Source organism: Neopelma chrysocephalum, unplaced genomic scaffold, assembly GCF_003984885.1.
Source record: "Neopelma chrysocephalum unplaced genomic scaffold, ASM398488v2 Primary Assembly neopelma1_96814, whole genome shotgun sequence".
Taxonomy (NCBI): Eukaryota; Metazoa; Chordata; class Aves; order Passeriformes; family Pipridae; genus Neopelma; species Neopelma chrysocephalum.
In genome coordinates this window covers 71,289-89,295 of record NW_020925458.1, presented here as the reverse complement: position 1 = coordinate 89,295, position 18,007 = coordinate 71,289, and the positions used below count along the sequence as shown (strand labels likewise).

At 40.2% G+C, this 18,007-nt stretch overlaps 1 protein-coding gene across 2 annotated transcripts in view; it reads right to left on the bottom strand.

Annotated features, from left to right (window-relative positions):
* Nucleotides 1-12,091, bottom strand: part of DOCK8 (dedicator of cytokinesis 8) — an 88,160-nt gene extending 76,069 nt beyond the window's left edge. Inside the window, exon 1 of one of the 2 annotated variants that reach the window (XM_027709557.1) lies at nt 11,514-12,091. In XM_027709557.1, coding sequence (XP_027565358.1) covers nt 11,514-11,566 — 53 coding nt within the window. In that variant the 5' untranslated portion in view covers nt 11,567-12,091. The remainder of the gene's footprint in view (nt 1-11,513) is intronic. The other variant, XM_027709558.1, reaches the window with a different exon arrangement.
* Between the last annotated feature and the right edge of the window lie 5,916 nt (nt 12,092-18,007).

Genomic DNA, 18,007 nt, shown 5'->3' with positions numbered 1-18,007 from the left:
TTTGAAAGTAATACACATTTTAAAAAACAGTTTGCTCTTTTAGACTTTTGTTTTTTCTGAATTATTCCACCATATCACAACATGGTGATAACTAAATAAGTGCAAGGACTTATCTTCCAGCTCACATGTATTATCTGAGCTTCAAAGGGCTTCACTAAGAAAATGCTACTCTAATGCTGATAATTTTGTAAAACCCATACCAAGTTTAATAGTTCTTGTGCCTTATTTTCATAAGAAACAGCTATTGATAAGTGAAAAAAGTCTTCATTAATAACAACAATAAAAAATACCAAAATAAAGACCATGTAACTGTTATTCTAAGGAAATTCTTCTTTTTGTTCCTATAAGACTGTTTTTTTTTTTTATCAAGGTTAAGGTTGGTATTTTTATCAATCAAAAAAAAGTCTATTTTGTCTCTTTCATGGCTGTCAACTTCAAAGAAATTCACAATAAATTTACAAATGGGTCTTTAATACTGAGTACTTGAAGAGCCAGAGGAGGAGATAATGCAAATGGGACAGAAGTAGAAAACTAATTTCTGTTAATATTTGGCCCCTCATTTCCTAAGAACACAAATTTGCAGAGCTTCAGTGTGACCTTTCTGTGAAGGGAAATCCATGAGGGTTGTCTTCTTTCTTTTTCCCAGTTACTTCCTAGAATAACATTTTTTTTAATTCAGAGATGTAAGTTTAACTAGCAAAAGTAGAATTTACTAAGGCATTATACCTGAAGAAAAATTAGCCCAATTTCTAGTATGTGAGGACATACTGCTATTTTTTAGTAACCACAGTCGTGTTGGGTCAAGAGTTGGATTTGATGATTTTGGAGGTCTTTTCCAACCCAGTTGATTCTATGATTCTATGATTCGAGAACAGGGAATTTTGATTCAACTTCAGTGAGAGCCTGAGTAATAACTAAGACACATTTGAAAGTTGGATCTTTTGCTCACACTTTTAAAAATAAGAATGTCTAAAGAATCTGGCATATGCTAACAATTATGTTGTTAAAAAGAATGTATTTTTGTATCTGCAGGCTATCACTACATGGACAAATTTCATAGAAATTATATACATACCCTTACAAACATATTTGGATGATGTAAAACATTTTACATCGTAAGTTATAAACTGAATTTCACTTAATGATTTATCTGGAAAATTTCAAGCTCGGAGAAAAGCTACATTTTACTAATGTTATAAACATGAAGTTTTGGTACTATACTGGTTGTAAAGCTCAGATCATGTGACAACTGGAATAATATATGCTCTTACCTAATCCAGTTTGCTTGACTTTGGAGAAAAATACTAATATTAAGTCCAGGTGTGCTGACTCCCTTATAAGAAGTCTCCAGGTCATTATTACTGAAGCTCAGAAAACTGTGATTCATCATATGCAAGTATTATTCTACAAAAGTCATGAAGAAAAGTATTGTGGACTTTTTGGACGAACTCGGCCCAAAAGCTGATCTAGGCCTGGATCAGCCTAGAAATTACTGAAATTATTTTTCTGTAACTGAATTCATGATGGCAAGCATTCAGTGTAATTATGTTATCAGTAAGCACTTTCACAGACTATCCTTTTTCCTACTGCTACAGACCACTGTATAGTCTGGTGTGTGTTTTTCAAATCAAATTTAAAAAAAATCAAGTCAGAACAGAAAAAAAGGACAACTATACTGACCTATGCTCATGAACTGTAATTTTTAATGACCCTAAAATCCGAAAATGGTAGAAGGTATAAAATACAACACTAAATATTTCTTCCTTGCTAGTTTTCCCTTCATAGTCAGAAATGGAAACTGTTTGGAATGACGAATAAGAAATATCCATACACAGAACTTGGTGGACATAAAAATGGTTCTCATTTGCATCTAAAAAAAAAAAAAAAGAACTTCACAATCTTAAATTGTGGCCTAAACTTTACCATGTAGATAGATATCTGAAGTCTAAGAGGGACAAAATGTCTTATAAAATGATTTTAGAATGCAGCTTTTCTGCTCAGAGCCTAAAGTCTATTTCCTGCTCACCAACCATCTTCCAGAGAAAAAGTAAAAATCTCATTTCTCTAATCATGTATCAGGTCTGATTCTAGTGATTGCACAGATATGCAAGTACTATATAACACCAGTCTTTAACAACTGTAATAGAAAATAGAGGGTTACATTTTGAACACTATGTAAGTACGCAGTATGCAGTCAGAGAGCTTCCTAGCTGTCACTGACATCTGTCTCACTTGTAACAACAGTATTCTGCTTGCATGACCAACTGTTCTCTTAAAGACTGTTTCTACAGCTGGCTACCAGCCGATAAAGTGTACACTCATATTATGGAGCCTATCTTTCCTGCACTTGTAATTTTTCACAGATATGGCTGGGTGGGCCTCTGTTTGTCTTCAACCCGTTATTTAAAAATGTGACTACTATCACCCTGATTGTGTGGCAGGCAGACCACTCCGGAAAGAGTAATCATAAAATTTGGGGTAAGCAATACAAACCAAAAGTAAGTCACTGTGAATAATCAAAGGCACTAGTATCCTCTGAAAAGTAATTAAGAGGACATTTTCTTGCTGTTTCTTTTCTACTTCCTAAAAGTTAGCTGTATTTTAGGCAGGAAATGTTACAATCTTTTGCAAAGTGTGCCAAAGGAAAGATCTGTGCATTAAATCTTCATGATGGGCACTACGATGTCAAATGTAGTAAGAGCATCTTGGATAATTTTATCTTTGAAAAATGAGGAGATACAGGAATCTCTAACAACAGTATGAAGTAATAACCTATGGCATAATCTTGATATATGATATTGCTTTCTTCTTCAGCTTACTCCTGGAACTGATTTACAATCCACCCTGCTAGAGAAGGAAGCAATGTTCACAGAGTTTCCAGTCAGAATTAGAAACATTTTAAGGACAATCTTGCACAGACTAACATGGCTTTGCACGTTGTTTGCTTTTCTTTTTATTATTTTTGTGCTTGTGTAAAACATGACAGCTTGCAACCCGAGGCTAGGCCACAACAAATATTGCAGCAGTGTTCCTCCTTTCATGTAATTGTCTCTCTTGTGGCTTCTAAACACATTCTACCTCATATGGCCTACAGCACAGCTTGCTCTCAGGTGCCATTCAACAGGCTGTGAAGATGCAGACAGGCTTTGATATAGCTGATCTTAACTGCAATAATTACCAATGCCAGAATGTGAGATGCAAATCAGCTGATACTGGTTTCAATTATACACAGTGACCAGTGAATGTATATTGCATAAGTTTGTTGTTTGCTCAAAACATATAAAACATATTTAGAAGTGTTGCACTGACATAGATTTAATCTAATTTGTCTGCTCACTGGAAACACCCTAGCAAAGGCAAACAAATTATCTCTAGGGCTAACAAAAAGATAACCTCAGAGGCATTAGGAAGTCTCCTCTATTAATATTAGAGTTATTTAGAATAGATTGGATCCATCCCTAGCGTGCTTTAAAATTCTTGACTTTGTGGTAGATTTAGAGAGTTGTTATTTTTGCAGTTTACATCCTCCCTTGAAGTGGAGGAGTACCACATGTAAAAATGTCCAAAAAGATGAGAGACAGGTTAATAAGAGCCTTCTGAGACTTTTAATGGCTGTTTAGTCATTCACATGTAGTGAGCGCTTGTAAACTGATACAGCAGGGATGAAACCATGGTATGAAGTCCTCCTTATGTCTTCTGCTCACTCAAATTGCCTTGATTCCAAATAGAGGTGGGAGGGAAGGTAAAGCATCCATGTGCAGAGGTATCAGTGGGGATTGGTCTTGACGAGCGGCATATGAAGGAGCACAGCTCCCTGTCTTCTCTTCCTTCTCTACACCTGCTTTAGAGCCAGGTACAATCTATTCCTTTGCTCAATACAAATCCAGAAGACACTAAAACAGTGATGCCGTAACAAGCTAGGACAAAACAGCTCGAAGTAAGCCAGGAAGACAGGAGTAACTTTTTCTGCGAAGGAGATTGGGTCATTCATCTGTCTAAAGAAATCATATTTAAAGCTGGTGAAGTATGAGCTGCATGAGCAGACAATGAGTTGGACTGAAAACTTCATGAAGAGCTGGTGATGATTAGTGATGATCAGTGGCATGAAGTGTAGCTGGAGGCCATTAAACAGCAGTAAACCTCAGGGGTCAATAGTGGGTCCAATCCTGATTAATATCTTCATTAATGATCTGGATGATGGGGCAGAGTGTACCCTCAAAAAGTTTGCTGATGATACAGAAATGGGAGGAGAGGTTGATGCACCACAGGGTCATGCTGCCATTCAGAGGGACCTCAATGGGCTAGAGAAATGGACTGATGGAGACTTTGCAAAGTTCAACAAGTGCAAAGCCCTGCACCAGGACCATCCCCATGCACCAATATATGATGGGGGGCACCCAGCTGGAAAGCCGCTTTGCAGGAAAGGACCCAGAGGTCCTAGAGGACCATGACCACATTGGTCCTAGGAGACCACAACTTCAACAAAGTTGAGCATGAGCCAGCAATGTGCCATGGTGGCAAAGAAGCCAAATGTTATCCTGGGGTGCAGCAGGCAGAGTACTGACAGCAGGTTCAAGGAGATGATCCCTGCCCTCTGCTCAATGCTGCTGAGACATGCCTAGGTTCTGTGTCCAAGTCTGGACTCTCTCTCCCAAGAGAGACATGGATGTGCTGGACAGAGGCTGGTCAAGGGTGACGAAGGTGATGAAGGGACCACAGCATCTCTCCAGTGGGGAATGGCTGAGAGAGCTGGGACTGTTCGGCCTAGAGAAGGCTCGGCTCAGGAGGGGTCTTATCAATGTATACGAATATCTGAAGGGGCAGAGTAAAGAAGACAGAGCCAGGCTCTTCTCAGTGGCTCCCAGTGACAGCACCAGAGGCAATGGGCACAACCTGAGACATGGGAGATTCCACCTGAAATATTTTTTCCCATGAGGGTGACTGAGCCCTGGCAAAAGTTGTCCATAGGAACTGTGGAGTCTGACTCCTGGGAGGTCTTCAAAGCCAACTGGATGTGGTCATAGGCAGCCAGCTCTAAGTGACCCTGCTTGAGCAGAGGGCTGGACAAGAAGATAACCTCCAGAGATCCCTTCCAACCTCAACTATTGTATGATTCTGTGGAAGAAATAAGCAGATACTTTGGTCAGTTTATAATCTATCCCTATAAACCAGAAATGGAAAATACGTACTCTGGCAATTGGAAAGAAACACATGTTGAACTCAGCTGAAAAACTTGATAAAATTAAATATAAAAGCTAATGAAAGGTGAAGAAAATTATAGTGATATTCCTGTATACTCCAGTATTTCTATAGCCAAATTAAAAGATTCTCAAACAAATAGGACAAATAGTACTGGATTCCCCTAGTGACCTTCTACAATGGAGTGACATGGGAAGAGCAACTGAAGTTACCCACCTGAATTTCTGTATGATTCCCCATAACTTTCTTATCTCTAAATTGGAGAGACATGTATTTGATCGATGGAGGCTTAGCAGTAGAAAGAACTCGCTTCATAGGTTCATCTGCAGTGAACAGTTCAATATCCAAACGGGAACCAGTAATGAGTGGTGTTCCTCAAGGGTAAGTACAGGGAACAATATTAATTAATATCTTCATTAATGACATAAACAGTGGGACTGAATGCACCATCGACTTGCTTGCAGATGTTCTGGTTACAGGGGCCAGGACCAGTTTATCACTATGTGGGTATAACCAAAACTGTGTATTCTATACCCTCTATGTCATTTCTGATGGAATGTTAACAATGGATCATTTGCAGCAGCTGCCCAGGGCACACCTGGCAGCTCAGGCTACAAGCTGGGTGTTAAAGAACTCTGCAAGGAGTGTTTCTTTGTCTTCACACTAATGACTCAGCTGTGATAACTCCCTCTGGAGAGGCGTTAGCAAGTTCACACCAGCCTGAGGGGTCATCTCTGCTAATGGGTACTACTGGACTGGCATAATAGGCAGCTGCAACGACCTAGACCATCAAAGACTCCAAAAATATCCCATGACTCACAGAGTTAAATCACCCATTGCAAAACTCCTCCCTCTGGGGGAGGTACAGGGTATTCCCACCTGAACCTGAGCATATATAATTTTGGGGTTTTGGGACTTCTGGTACCACTCATCAGATCCAGAGGAGGATCAGAACTCCAACAGGACTGCGACTGCCGCTCTCAATAAGACTGTGATCATTACTTCAACAGAACTGTAACCATCGTCCAGACCGACAGGTTTCCCTTCCTTTTACTTTGAACCCAGGGAGGCCACATGGTGCTCAGCACAGGGGTTGACAAACATTGTTCTCTGTTCCTATCCCAGGTGCGGGGTTATACATCTGTCTTTGTGGCTTAATACCAGTTTTATTCTGTATCACTGCATTTTTTGTAATCTTTTTAGTAAATTGTAACTCTGACTTGTAATCTCTCTTGAGTTGTGTTAATTACTCCTGCCGGTTTACTTTTCAACCAGCACATCAAGCTGAGCGTAGCAGTTGATTCACATGATGGAAGGGATACTGCCCAGAGGGAGGGACCCTGACAGACTTGAGAAGTGGGTTCATGTGAACCTCGTGAAGTTCAACAATGCCAAGTGCAAGGTACTGAACAGGGTCAGGTCAACCCCCAAGAGATGTACAGACAGGCAATGAATGGATTGAGAGCAGTTATCCAGAAAAGAAATTGAGGGTACTGGTGAATAAAAAGCTGGATATGACCTGGTCCTGTGCACTCACAGCCTGGAAAGCCAACAGCATCCTGGATTGCATCAAAAGCAGTGTGGGCAGTAGGTAGAGGGAGGGGATTCTGCCCCTCTACTTCGTTCTTGTAAGACCTCACCTGGAGTGCTGCATCCAGCTTTAGGGTCCCCAGAACAGCAAAGGAAATCGACCTGGTGAAGTGAGTCCAGAGGAGAGCTGGAGCATCCCTCCTCTGAAGAGGGGCTGAGAAAGCTGGGGTTGTTCAGCCTGGAAAAGTGAAGGCTCTGGGAAGACACAATAGCAGCCTTCCAGAATCTAAAGGGGACCTACAGGAAATATGGGGTGGGTCTTTTTACATGGGCCTGTAGTGATAGGACAAGGAGGAAAGGCTTTAAAGTGAAAGTGGGTAGGTTTAGATTAGATACTAAGAAGAAATTCTTTACTGTGAGGGTGAGTAGGTACTCGAACAGGTGTCCCAGAGAAGTTGTGATGCCCTACGCTTGTTGGGGCTTTCAACAATCCAATTTAGTGAAAGATGTCCCTTACAATAGCAGGGGGTTTGGAACTACGTGATCATTGAAAGTCCCTTCCAACCCAAGCCTTTTTAGGGTTCTAAGATGTAAACCCGATCTTTATATCCCGTGCACATGAACTCCATGTAATTCTCCAAAGGATTTAAAAAAATGGTCTCATTTATTTTTGTGGAAGTCTAAGAAAAATGCCCATTTACTATAAACTATTACTAACAGATTGCTATACCTAACATATGAAACACGTACATCTTACTTTTTTCTCTTTAATCTGTTACATTTAATATTTGTACCAAATACAAACCCACTACTATTCCACACATGTATGTGTGTGTGTACTAGATTTTTATACTTACTACATAAATTTATTACACGTACAAAAGACTGAGGTTCTCTCTGCAGCTTATTTAATATACGTAAAGTTTGAAAAGAAAAATAATTAACAGAAATAGCTTGGTGTATACAATTGAGTCTGGACAATGCTTATAAGTAATTCACATTTTATTATATTTATATAACTAGGATTTTACTGAAATTCAAGCAAAAGGTGCTGGCCTCAGCCCTGTAAAGGGGTTGCACTGAACAGAAATCTGCTATTAGAGTACATAGGAAATGGCCTGTTCTGCCACCGAGACAATTCTTGCACTGTACTTGACTCCTTTGCAACAGCCTTTATCATTTAGGGTAATTTCTTGTGAATCTTTGGACCTGAAACTTTGTACAATATAATATTTAAGCTCATCTTTTCATTTCAGGTAGAAATAATTTAAATGTATTTTCATCATTAATGGAAATAATTATTCATGGCACAATTTGAGAATTTGGTACGAGTTTGACTTTTAATGTAAGCTTCTTAGAATCTGAAATCTTTAGCTAAATGTTTTCTTTAATATTGGTAGTGTGGGATCATTGTTCTTTTTAATATAAATCTATGCATATAAACTCATCCTTAAGTACACGTCTTAAAACTAGAACAGGAAAAGAAAATTTTGTTTGGCAACTGGACAATTTCAGGAACAAGGAAATGAAATTATAGAAGTAAATGTTGAAAATTTGTTTTATAACACTTGTGAAATGCAGGCAATGCTTGTCCATAGAGACAGTTGAGGAGTATGTCTGTTGGGAGGGTTTTTAACTGCAGGAGTCACATGATTGGAAGTTAAATATGTTAGGGAGCTGTATTACTGTTCTTGATAATTTTCTGTTTTGGAATTTGCATGTTGAAATGTTTTGAATGTACAGCATTGGTGACCAGTGCCCCATGTAGGTGCCTAAAGCACAATTTTCTTCACTTGAAGTCAAAACAAATAACTACTACTACAAAATCTATGTAAAAGGTAAGACAGTAAATTACACTAGCTAAAGTGTAATAATAAAAATAATAATAAATATATAATCTCTTCCGTGAATGTTGTGTTTATCTCAACACACAGCTGAGACAAACTGATTAAAATTCATCTTTTCTGGTCTCTCAAACCGCTCAGCTGGTACACGTTAGAGCCCACACTTCTAGCAATGGTGATTTGTTTTTTTTTCTGAGCAGTTTATAAAATTATTTTTCAACTTTCCTGATTGCTGGGTAAAAATACTGTGATTGGAAAGTAGATACATTTACACGACACAGTTCAGACACCTAATTACTATCTCGGACTCAACTCAGCAAGGAAGATCTGTTTTTTCACGCCCCATGCTGACTTCCAGCTGCCTAACTTGAGGGACACTAAAGGTTTGCTCCTTCACTTCTACATATGAGATGAACATCATTATTCATAAAAGCTATGCTATTAAAACAGAAGGAACTACTCACATATATGCATTAAAAACATATGTGCAAGTCTTTGCAGGATTAAAAAAGGCAGGAAGCAACAGGTTGGGGCAACAGACATCAGATGGGTGGAAGGAAGAATAAAGTGATAGGAAGACATGGTTATGTGGGCAGGCTGCATACACAAGTTTGAAGGCATTTGAAGGCCTGTTTTCAAAGTTTGACCTAGCTTTAAACAAACGTGTTGCTTGTCATGTAACAGCTGTTCCTGAAGCATCTGCAATGCTGGTGCTCATGATCAATAACACACACTAAATTTAAAGTATGATGAGACCATTAACACATTATGGATTACATCATTGCTAATTTTTTACAGAACAGTGCTATGCATAGTTCATAGGTTGGTCAGATATGTATCACAGCTCACCGAGATACAGCATACACCTTATGTAACTAGCAGGCTGATGATGTTGTACTGAGGAACCAGAACAGAGCCTAAAATTCTGTTTTTCCTCATAAAAACACTATATAGCTTAGTTAAGTCACTGGCAAGAGAAAAGGTGAGGAAAAAACCAGGAGAGTTTGCATGCAAATTTGTAATGAATGCAGAGTAATTATACAGGCAATATACTAACTCCTGTAAATGATGCCTTGCCAGTAACGTTCAATTTTCACTTAGAGTTGCATTTTGAAGATGTAGAGTTAGGAACTCTGAAGAGAAAGGAACAAAATTTTACAGCTGTAAAATAGTCTTTTGTGTATAGGAAGAAAGCTAACACATTGACCTATTATTCCCTTGATTCTGAAGATTACTTAAAAAAAATCTAAACCACCGCATTAAAAATGCTTCTTGCGAAGATCTATCACTCTATAGAACAAACTGCATTAGAGTCACGTAAAAATGTCCTGCTCCTTTTGAAGAAAGGGAAACATGATGTTCTGCTAGCAAATATATTTACTTTCTACTATACTCTGTCAAAGAGAATATTCATACTTGCAAAATAAACAGGCATATGGTTAAATCGGAATCATATTCAGAACACACTGATAATATATTTCAATATTTAACGTGCCATGAAAACTACTGAATATTTCACTATTGATTCAAAAGAAGAAGAAATTATAAAAATTATAACAGTAGTTTAATTTCACAACAGTTCTTACTATCAAAACTTCTGTGAGCCTTTGTGAAACGAAGCTGGACTAGCTGTTATGATTCCACTACTTTGTAAGGCTTTGTGACCCTCACCACAGCTCAGGAAAGCTGCCAGAAAGCTGACCCTAAAAATAGGAAGAAAGAAAATAACTCAAACACTTTAAATATCAGCTACTTATGCTTTTTGTTCAAGCAAGTCTCCAAATGATCAGGAATTGTGGCAGGATACTGTAGTAGTAGGAACTGTTCATCTGACAGCTCCCAAATATGAGGTCTCACTCTTGTGAATATTCCACCATAGATTTAAAAATAACTCCCAAAGGATACAGAAAGGTACACTGATGCATATTCTGCCATGGGAAAGGCACATCACAGAGGAGCTAATTTTATCCTCTCTGACTGCAAACCTCATGTCTTCCAACAAATTGCTGAGGAGGTGGAGTTTCTCTGCATACTTTTCTCTCTGGCATAGACTTATCCTCAGTTTATATTACCATTATGCTATTTGTTCTTTTATGTGTCAGCAAACTCAGATACCTGGTACTTACATCAACACCCTGGAAACACAGTTTTTGTCTCGAGATGACAAGACTCTTGAAAAGGAAGCCTGTTTTTTCCTTTAACCTAACAATATCAAAATAATGGTCTTGATTTCATAGTGCCACCACAGAGCACAGACCAACTGAGAGTCAGCACTTCCCTGGGAAAAGACACCAAAGTCTATGAGACAGCAAGTTTAGTCTCAAGAGTATGGTGTTCCAACAGCTGAGCTCTAATTTATTTGATTTAGGGAGGGAAGGGGGGAGGTAGATATATTTTCAGTCATCGGGGGATTTTTTTCTTTTCACAGATAAAAGGATGAAAAGAAAAAAAAAGGAAAAAACAACCCGGGGATGTATGTCATTGCAGCATTGATGCTCTACATAAAGCCCTCATTTTCTCAGGAGTGCTAATTTAGAGACCAGATCATTTTGCCACTTCTTGCGGAGGGGGAACGCCAAAGCCCCACCTCATAGCCAGCGAGCAGCCCCTCCAGGGACTTGCTCAGACAGAACAGATGGGGAACAAACTCCTGGGTGAGACTGCAAGTCACGTCCCTGTCGGAAGACACAGACCCACAGCCGGCTTCGTCAGAGCAAACCTTGCTGCAGAAGGGCACCCCGAGGGTGCAACTCCCCGCAGGAGCAGCCCAGCAGCGGAGCGATGCTGCCCAAGGGCTGACCAGCCCAGCTATCTGGAGCTGGCAGGTGGCTTCCCGCCCCGGGGGTCTCCAGGGGAGGAGCCTTTCCGCCTCTACTCCCGCCACCCGATCACCTGCCTTGGCGGGGCTAAGAGTGGCGAGGAATCGTGAAAGCCCCTTACCTGTTGATTTTCAGGGCGAACGCCCTCCTGTCCGCGGCGGGTAACGTCGCCATGCAGGCGAGCAGCCGCGGGTGTCGGCTGCCGATGAGGACCGAGTCCAGCTGTACGCACGAAGGACGGCTTTATTTCATTTATTTATTTTTCTTAGCTGCATGCTCCGGGCTAAAAACCCGACGATCTGCTGACAGTTCTGGGTGTCAACTTCCGCATTTCACCTTCCTCACCGAAATCGGGTGGAGTGGGAGGGCTCTGCCCCAGCGCGTCTGCCCCGCCGCCGGCAGCGCCCACCCGACATCCCGCGCACCCTGTGCCCCCGGGGCTCCTGCCGGCTGCCCACGGGCACTGGGAGGGAGGAGGAACGTCCCCTCCCTCTTTAACACAGGCGAACTTCGAACCGCCCGTGGGCATTTTGGAGGGAAGCAGCGAAGAAGGCAAGTGCTTAGGCACGGTCAGGAAGGGAAGGCGCCGTGTACCTCTGGACGCGCACAGCTGCGGGAATCCCTACGCATCCCCACCAGCCCTTTTTCTTTTGGAAACCGCAGTGCGGGTGTCAGACACCTCGGCCTCCAACCCCCCCCCCCCCCCCCCCCCCACACACACACCCGCCGGCGGCAGGCGGGGAAGCAGCGGGCACCGCCGGGCTCCAGACCGGCCCCGCGCCGCCTCCGGGCGCCGCCGATCCAGCCCTCCTGCCAGGCGGAGCAGGCGTGGCCGCCGGGCAGGGCTAAGCAGGATCGGGGAGGGCAGGCCTGAATAGGGCTGCTCGGAGCAGGGCAGAATCGCGTCTACCGCCCTTCAGGCAGGAGAGATCGCTACGGTCCTTCCTTTGGCTGCGCTGGCCGAGGGATGGAGTTGTTCGGGCAGGTAGGGACAGCAAGGTGTAAGAAGTAAATATATGTCAGCTCTTTACCTGGGACGATATTTTGCCAGTACATGGGTGCATCCAGAGTGTATGGTTTTCTTTCACATAACTGTGTAAGAAAAACTCACAGTACTAACATCAGGTACCAGCTCAGCTTGGCACATAGCTGGCCTCACTGCTGCTCTCTTCACCAGCACTTTCTGCTCAGATTTTTAAAAACGTCATTTTTATTGAGTATCTTGAGGTTGGGTTACCAAGTGATGTTTCCTAACTGGTATTTTTCTTTCTGCCGTGGTGCAGATTTAACTGCTGCCGCAGATAAGCAGAACTCGGACTTCATTTGAAAGGGGAAACAGAAGCCAAACATGGTTTCTACAGATGAATTCTGAGGTAGTAGAAGCAATTCAGTTTTAGGTTGTCGTGTTTTACATCTGGGCTTTGGTAGCAACAGCGTTAGGATTTGCCTATTGGAAGGCATAGCTTACATCTCCATTGTAAACTGAAGAGTATCTAGAGGAAAACAGCGGTATATGAGGCAAGGAACAGAAGCTTATCAAAGAGTGAAGGCCTAAAATCGTGCAACTAACAATTACCTTTTACTGTGTAGGATTCCCTATTCTTTAGAGCACTGTTAAGTATGTGTGGTCTCAAACATGAATGTTGACCTCTAGAGTCTTGGAAGAGCAGTAGCTAACAGCCCTTAGGGAAGTGTAGAGAGGCATAAGAGGTAAAAGACTTAACAAAAACCCAGAATTAAATAAAAAGAGTTGAAAATTAAAATAAATATTGGTATCTTTCATAGAAAAACCCCCACAAGGATCTACAGCAGAACAAGACCTAAAATACTTCAGAGAAACTTCAGAAAGAAAATATTAAAACCTACTATTAATAGAATGTTGTTAACTAACAAATATTTGCTTTGGGAAGAATAAATTGGACACTTTATTTCATGGAGCTTATCTACCACACCCATCCTTTCTTTACGTCACCAAGATAAAGCTAAAGCCACTTACCTACATGTAATTTGAACTCAAATATCACTTAGTTACAAATCACTGATTTGTAGCTAAATCAGTAGCTGTGATTTGACGTGTGTATTGGTGACAAGAAAACTTTTGAATGTCATAAATGTTGGCTGTGGCAAGACATTACCTCATTTTTTATTGAAGCTATAAAAAAGAGTTTGGGCTTCATTTCAGCAGCTCATGTGGCATGAAATAGGACTTTCCTTGATTGCTAAATCTTGCCTCAGAAATAGAGCTAGCAGCAATGCAGATAATATACCAACATGCACAAATACATCCATTTAGGAGTGATCAAATTGTTATTTTGCACTTTCATGCATTCCTGGTAAGCATGGACAAAGAGATTCCTCAAAAATATTTTGCCACATGCAGGAAAACATGCCTGAGGAGACACACAAAAGTAGTTTCCAAAACTTTATAGTTTTGGCTAGTATGTAGAGTGTATTGTTGTGGTTTAACCCCAGCCAGCAACTAAGTCTGACACAGCTTCTTGCGCACTCTGCCCTGGTGAGGAGGGGAGGAGAAAATTGGAAGGGTAAAACTGAGAAAACCTGTGGGTTGAGATAAAGACAGTTTAATAGCAAAAGCAAAAGGTGTGCATGCAAGCAAAACAAAACAAGGAATAATCTCTGCTTCCCATGGGCAGGTGGGTGTTCAGCCATCCCCAGGAAAGCTGGGCTCCATCACATGTAATGGTGACTTGGGAAGACAAATGCCATCATTCTGAACAGCCCCCCGCTTCCTTCTTCTTCCCCCAGCTTTGTAGGCTGAGCATGAGGCCATATGGTCTGGGATATCCCCGTGGTCAGTTGGGGTCAGCTATCCCAGCTGTCTCCCCTCCCAACCCCTTGTGCAGCCCCAGCCTCCTCACTGGTGGGGTGGGGTGAGAAGTAGAAAAGTGCTGCTCAGCAATAACAAAACATCACCTTGTTATCAACACTTTTTCCAGCAGCCCCATACCAGCTACTATGAAGAAAATTAATTCTACAAACAAACAAATACAAAACAAACCCCCCCAAAATAGCCAAAAGCAGCACATATATTCATCAAATATAGAACAAACACTTAGATAATTTTATGTTTTCATCTTTTTGGATGAACCGAATTATCAGAAGCCTACTTCAACATATGAGCAGCTAAAGTCATCAAATACTCCTTTTCATCGATTATGTCAGCAATTACATTGCCTTTTTTGGAGGGAAAAAAAAAAGAAGAAAAAGGAAAGAATTTTATCAAGAAAGTTTACATGGTTTTAACTTATTGGAATACTACCAGATGAGAAGTTGGTGAAATGATTTTTTTTAAGCTATCTTAATCAATTAAATATTGTCAATGCTAGTGCTCCAGTTTATTGTTCAACAAACACTATTGTTTGAATTTCTGCAACAAACCAACCTACTAAATACAAGGTAATGAAGTCTAAACACTCGTTTAGAACAAAAAGTAGAACAAGATCTTTACAGTCAGGAGATTTAAAAATGATATCAAACCAGGTTCCAGTGAAGGCAGCAAAAAATCAAAAGTAAAGAAAACAGTGCAATTCAGAACAGGCCATGGTTTTCCAAACTTAGCGTGCTTTGATGTCAATAGCTGTTGGTAGGTTTTGTATACAATACAGTGGAAACCATGCTTACATTCCCCATTTCCTCATCCCCATCCTTCTGTCACACACACGTGTCCCAAATGATGGTCCCAAACTTACTGCATCACTTCAGCCCTAGAATCGGTCATAAAGCTACACTTCTCTGTAATTCCTCTTGGGCTTCAATTGCTTTCACCATGCTTTGGTCTTCCTTCTGCTACCTGACCTGGAGGTGGTGGTTCCATGACCAGTTGGCTGCTGTACCTGGGCAGGCTGAGGAGTCGCAGGCCCAGCCACAAAGAGCCGCTGAGTGGTGGTAAGGACAGCACAGGTTGGGTATGAGTGCCTGGGCAGAAAGATTACTGCTGCATATTGTTTTGAAGGAATTTGCAGGCTGGGGTAGAGGAAACACTGGAAGAGACAATAACTTCCATGTCTACATGCCACCTACCAGGGGATTGTTATTTTTTTTTTCTGTTTAGGCACACATTTCCAAACATCTTTTTTCTTAAAAGAGAAAATTAGCAGTGGTATCCCTGCGAAGAATGCTACTGCATGGAAGATTATCATAGCACCATGCACATCATTAAACACAACATTCTGTCTCAGCATACTCATGGATTGTATCCCAACAAAGCCCTGCCTAAGTTTTAAAAGTCACCTGCTTATTTGTAGAGGATGTACCTTTGATGCTTGACCAGCAACTGAGTTAGGTCCATGGGAGTTTTCTCAATATTTTTTATAATGTATCTAGTAAAATCTAAGTGATTTGTTCAAGACTGTTTTAACTAAAAAAATATCACAAGAAATTTGGTAGACTAAATCTCAGAAAAATAAGTGTAATTTTCCATTATTCCTATTAATGTTTTAAATAGATTGACAATGAAATACAGAACTTCCCTTAAAAAAATAGACTTAAAAAGTCACTCCTAGGTTTAAGTTTCATTTTTGTGTTGGTGAAACAGAAGAAAAGGAACTTAGATAATTTTGAAGGCTTCTGGGTTTTTTTTATGAAACACTTAACTCTAAAAGAGGAAAAACAGTCCATGTGAAAGCATATCTTCTTTTTCCATTTGTCTGTGCAAACAATTCTGGAGGAATAAAAAGGTTACTGGCCAGATTCACGTTAGACAGTTTCTCAAACAGAAATGTTTCTTTGTTCACCTTCACAGTGAACAAAACTCAAGAGAACAAAATTTTCCCTTACTGTCACCATCTTCTCAAGTACAAGGCAACTTGCTAAATAATGTATGATATTTAAATCTTTACAGTAAGCCATACCTTTATTCTAATATTGTCAGTTTCACTAAGTTTCACATTGTAATAGCATATTGAGCACATAAGTCCTAAAAAGCAGCAGTGTTAAAAAGCAGGTGCACTGGCTGAAGTAAGATCTTTTTTCTCTTAAATGACATGTGAATTGTCTGCATTCTTCAAAGAAAAATAAAGTCTAGTTGTCAGGAGAAACTGTCAGTGGAAATACAGATAAGAAAATAGAAATAGTTTAATATAGGAATAGTTAATACAGATAACAGAAAAGGAAGAAGTAAATTTACTCTAAGGAGTATGCAAATCATACTGAAGTTATGCCTCTCTTTACCAGCTTATATTTTGAGATCACAAAACTTAACTTAATGTCTGTTTCCACATTGTTTTGCAGGTTAACTGGTATCATTGTATGAATTTGCAATTCCTTTCTCTGAGGAACATTTCTCTGAATTTTGTACAATGTACCATACAGGAACCTTCTTCTCACATAGCCATTATGCTTTAAGACTGATATTCCACGTAATATTGAAATGCCAGTGATTTTCTTCTCCTGCTGTTTTGATGTGATTATGCTCCCCTTGCTACCATATCAGGAATCAGCAAGTTGCGGTGCCATTCAATGCATCCTCTTCCTTATTTTCTTGTGAAAGCCATTTTCCCCAATTCTCCTCTAAAGTCTTAAATTCTTTTGTCCATCATCCAAATCAGTCTGAAGCAAATGGTTTTGCTTGCACTCAGACCTCCAGTATTTGGGAAGGGGCTAGATTATTTCAATTGCAGCCATCTAAGATAATAATTAAATACAACTTCCTGGTACCCATCAACACTTTACTGGTTTTTGATATTGTATGTCTTGTCTTCAAATATCTTGGCATAAGACACTTCAGTTGTGCCATCCAGATTTTAGTTTGCTATGCTCATTTTAGCTACCACCACAAGAAAATATGCAGGTTTTACAGTTATATTTACAAAGTAGATTTCATTGCACAGTTCAGCAGGAATAAAATGACAGTTAATACTAATAGCAAAATTCTAGTATTTGAATATAAACTTTAAAGAAACCAAAAGGGAGCCCAAAAAACCCAGTATTTATTTTAGGTAATTTTGTTCAAAAATAAAAATACTGAGCAGTGCTATGTGAGCCGATGAAAAGCAGAACTGCTCAAAGAACCATGACAAAGGTTTCACCACTTTTTTCTTTCCCAATACCCAACGTTTCACTGACATGTAACTGAAATTTCAGTATTACTTGTCTCAATTTTAAAACAACTTACAACACCCTTCTTTTTATATGCTCTGCAATGCCAAACTGCACATTCTCAATGCCTTTCTGAGTTTTTCCTCTTTTACCCCATAGCCTTCTTGCAGTGAAAATCTTGTAATTTTCCATAATCAGTTCCTTAATAATAGAACTATGTAAAGCTGTGCAGTCCCAAGACAGCAAAAACTACCATCAGCCCGGGTTCTAATACATACAGCTTTGAGAAGCTGATAAGATTTTTCCTTTAAAATAGGATGTGTCATACAAGAGGATAACCTGAGTGGCTGAAACAAGAATGCAAAAAGGGAAATGTGACCATGTATTGGACCTAAAAGTCTAGAAATCAACAGACTATATACTTAGACCCTATAATGAATGATTGAGATTTACCATCTTCCAGTTAAGGGAACAGGAACTCCACAGCTGATTCTTGTCAGTCACCGTTATTTACTAAAGACACCTAACCTTGTTGTCTTGCTAAACTCAAAAGTTTCA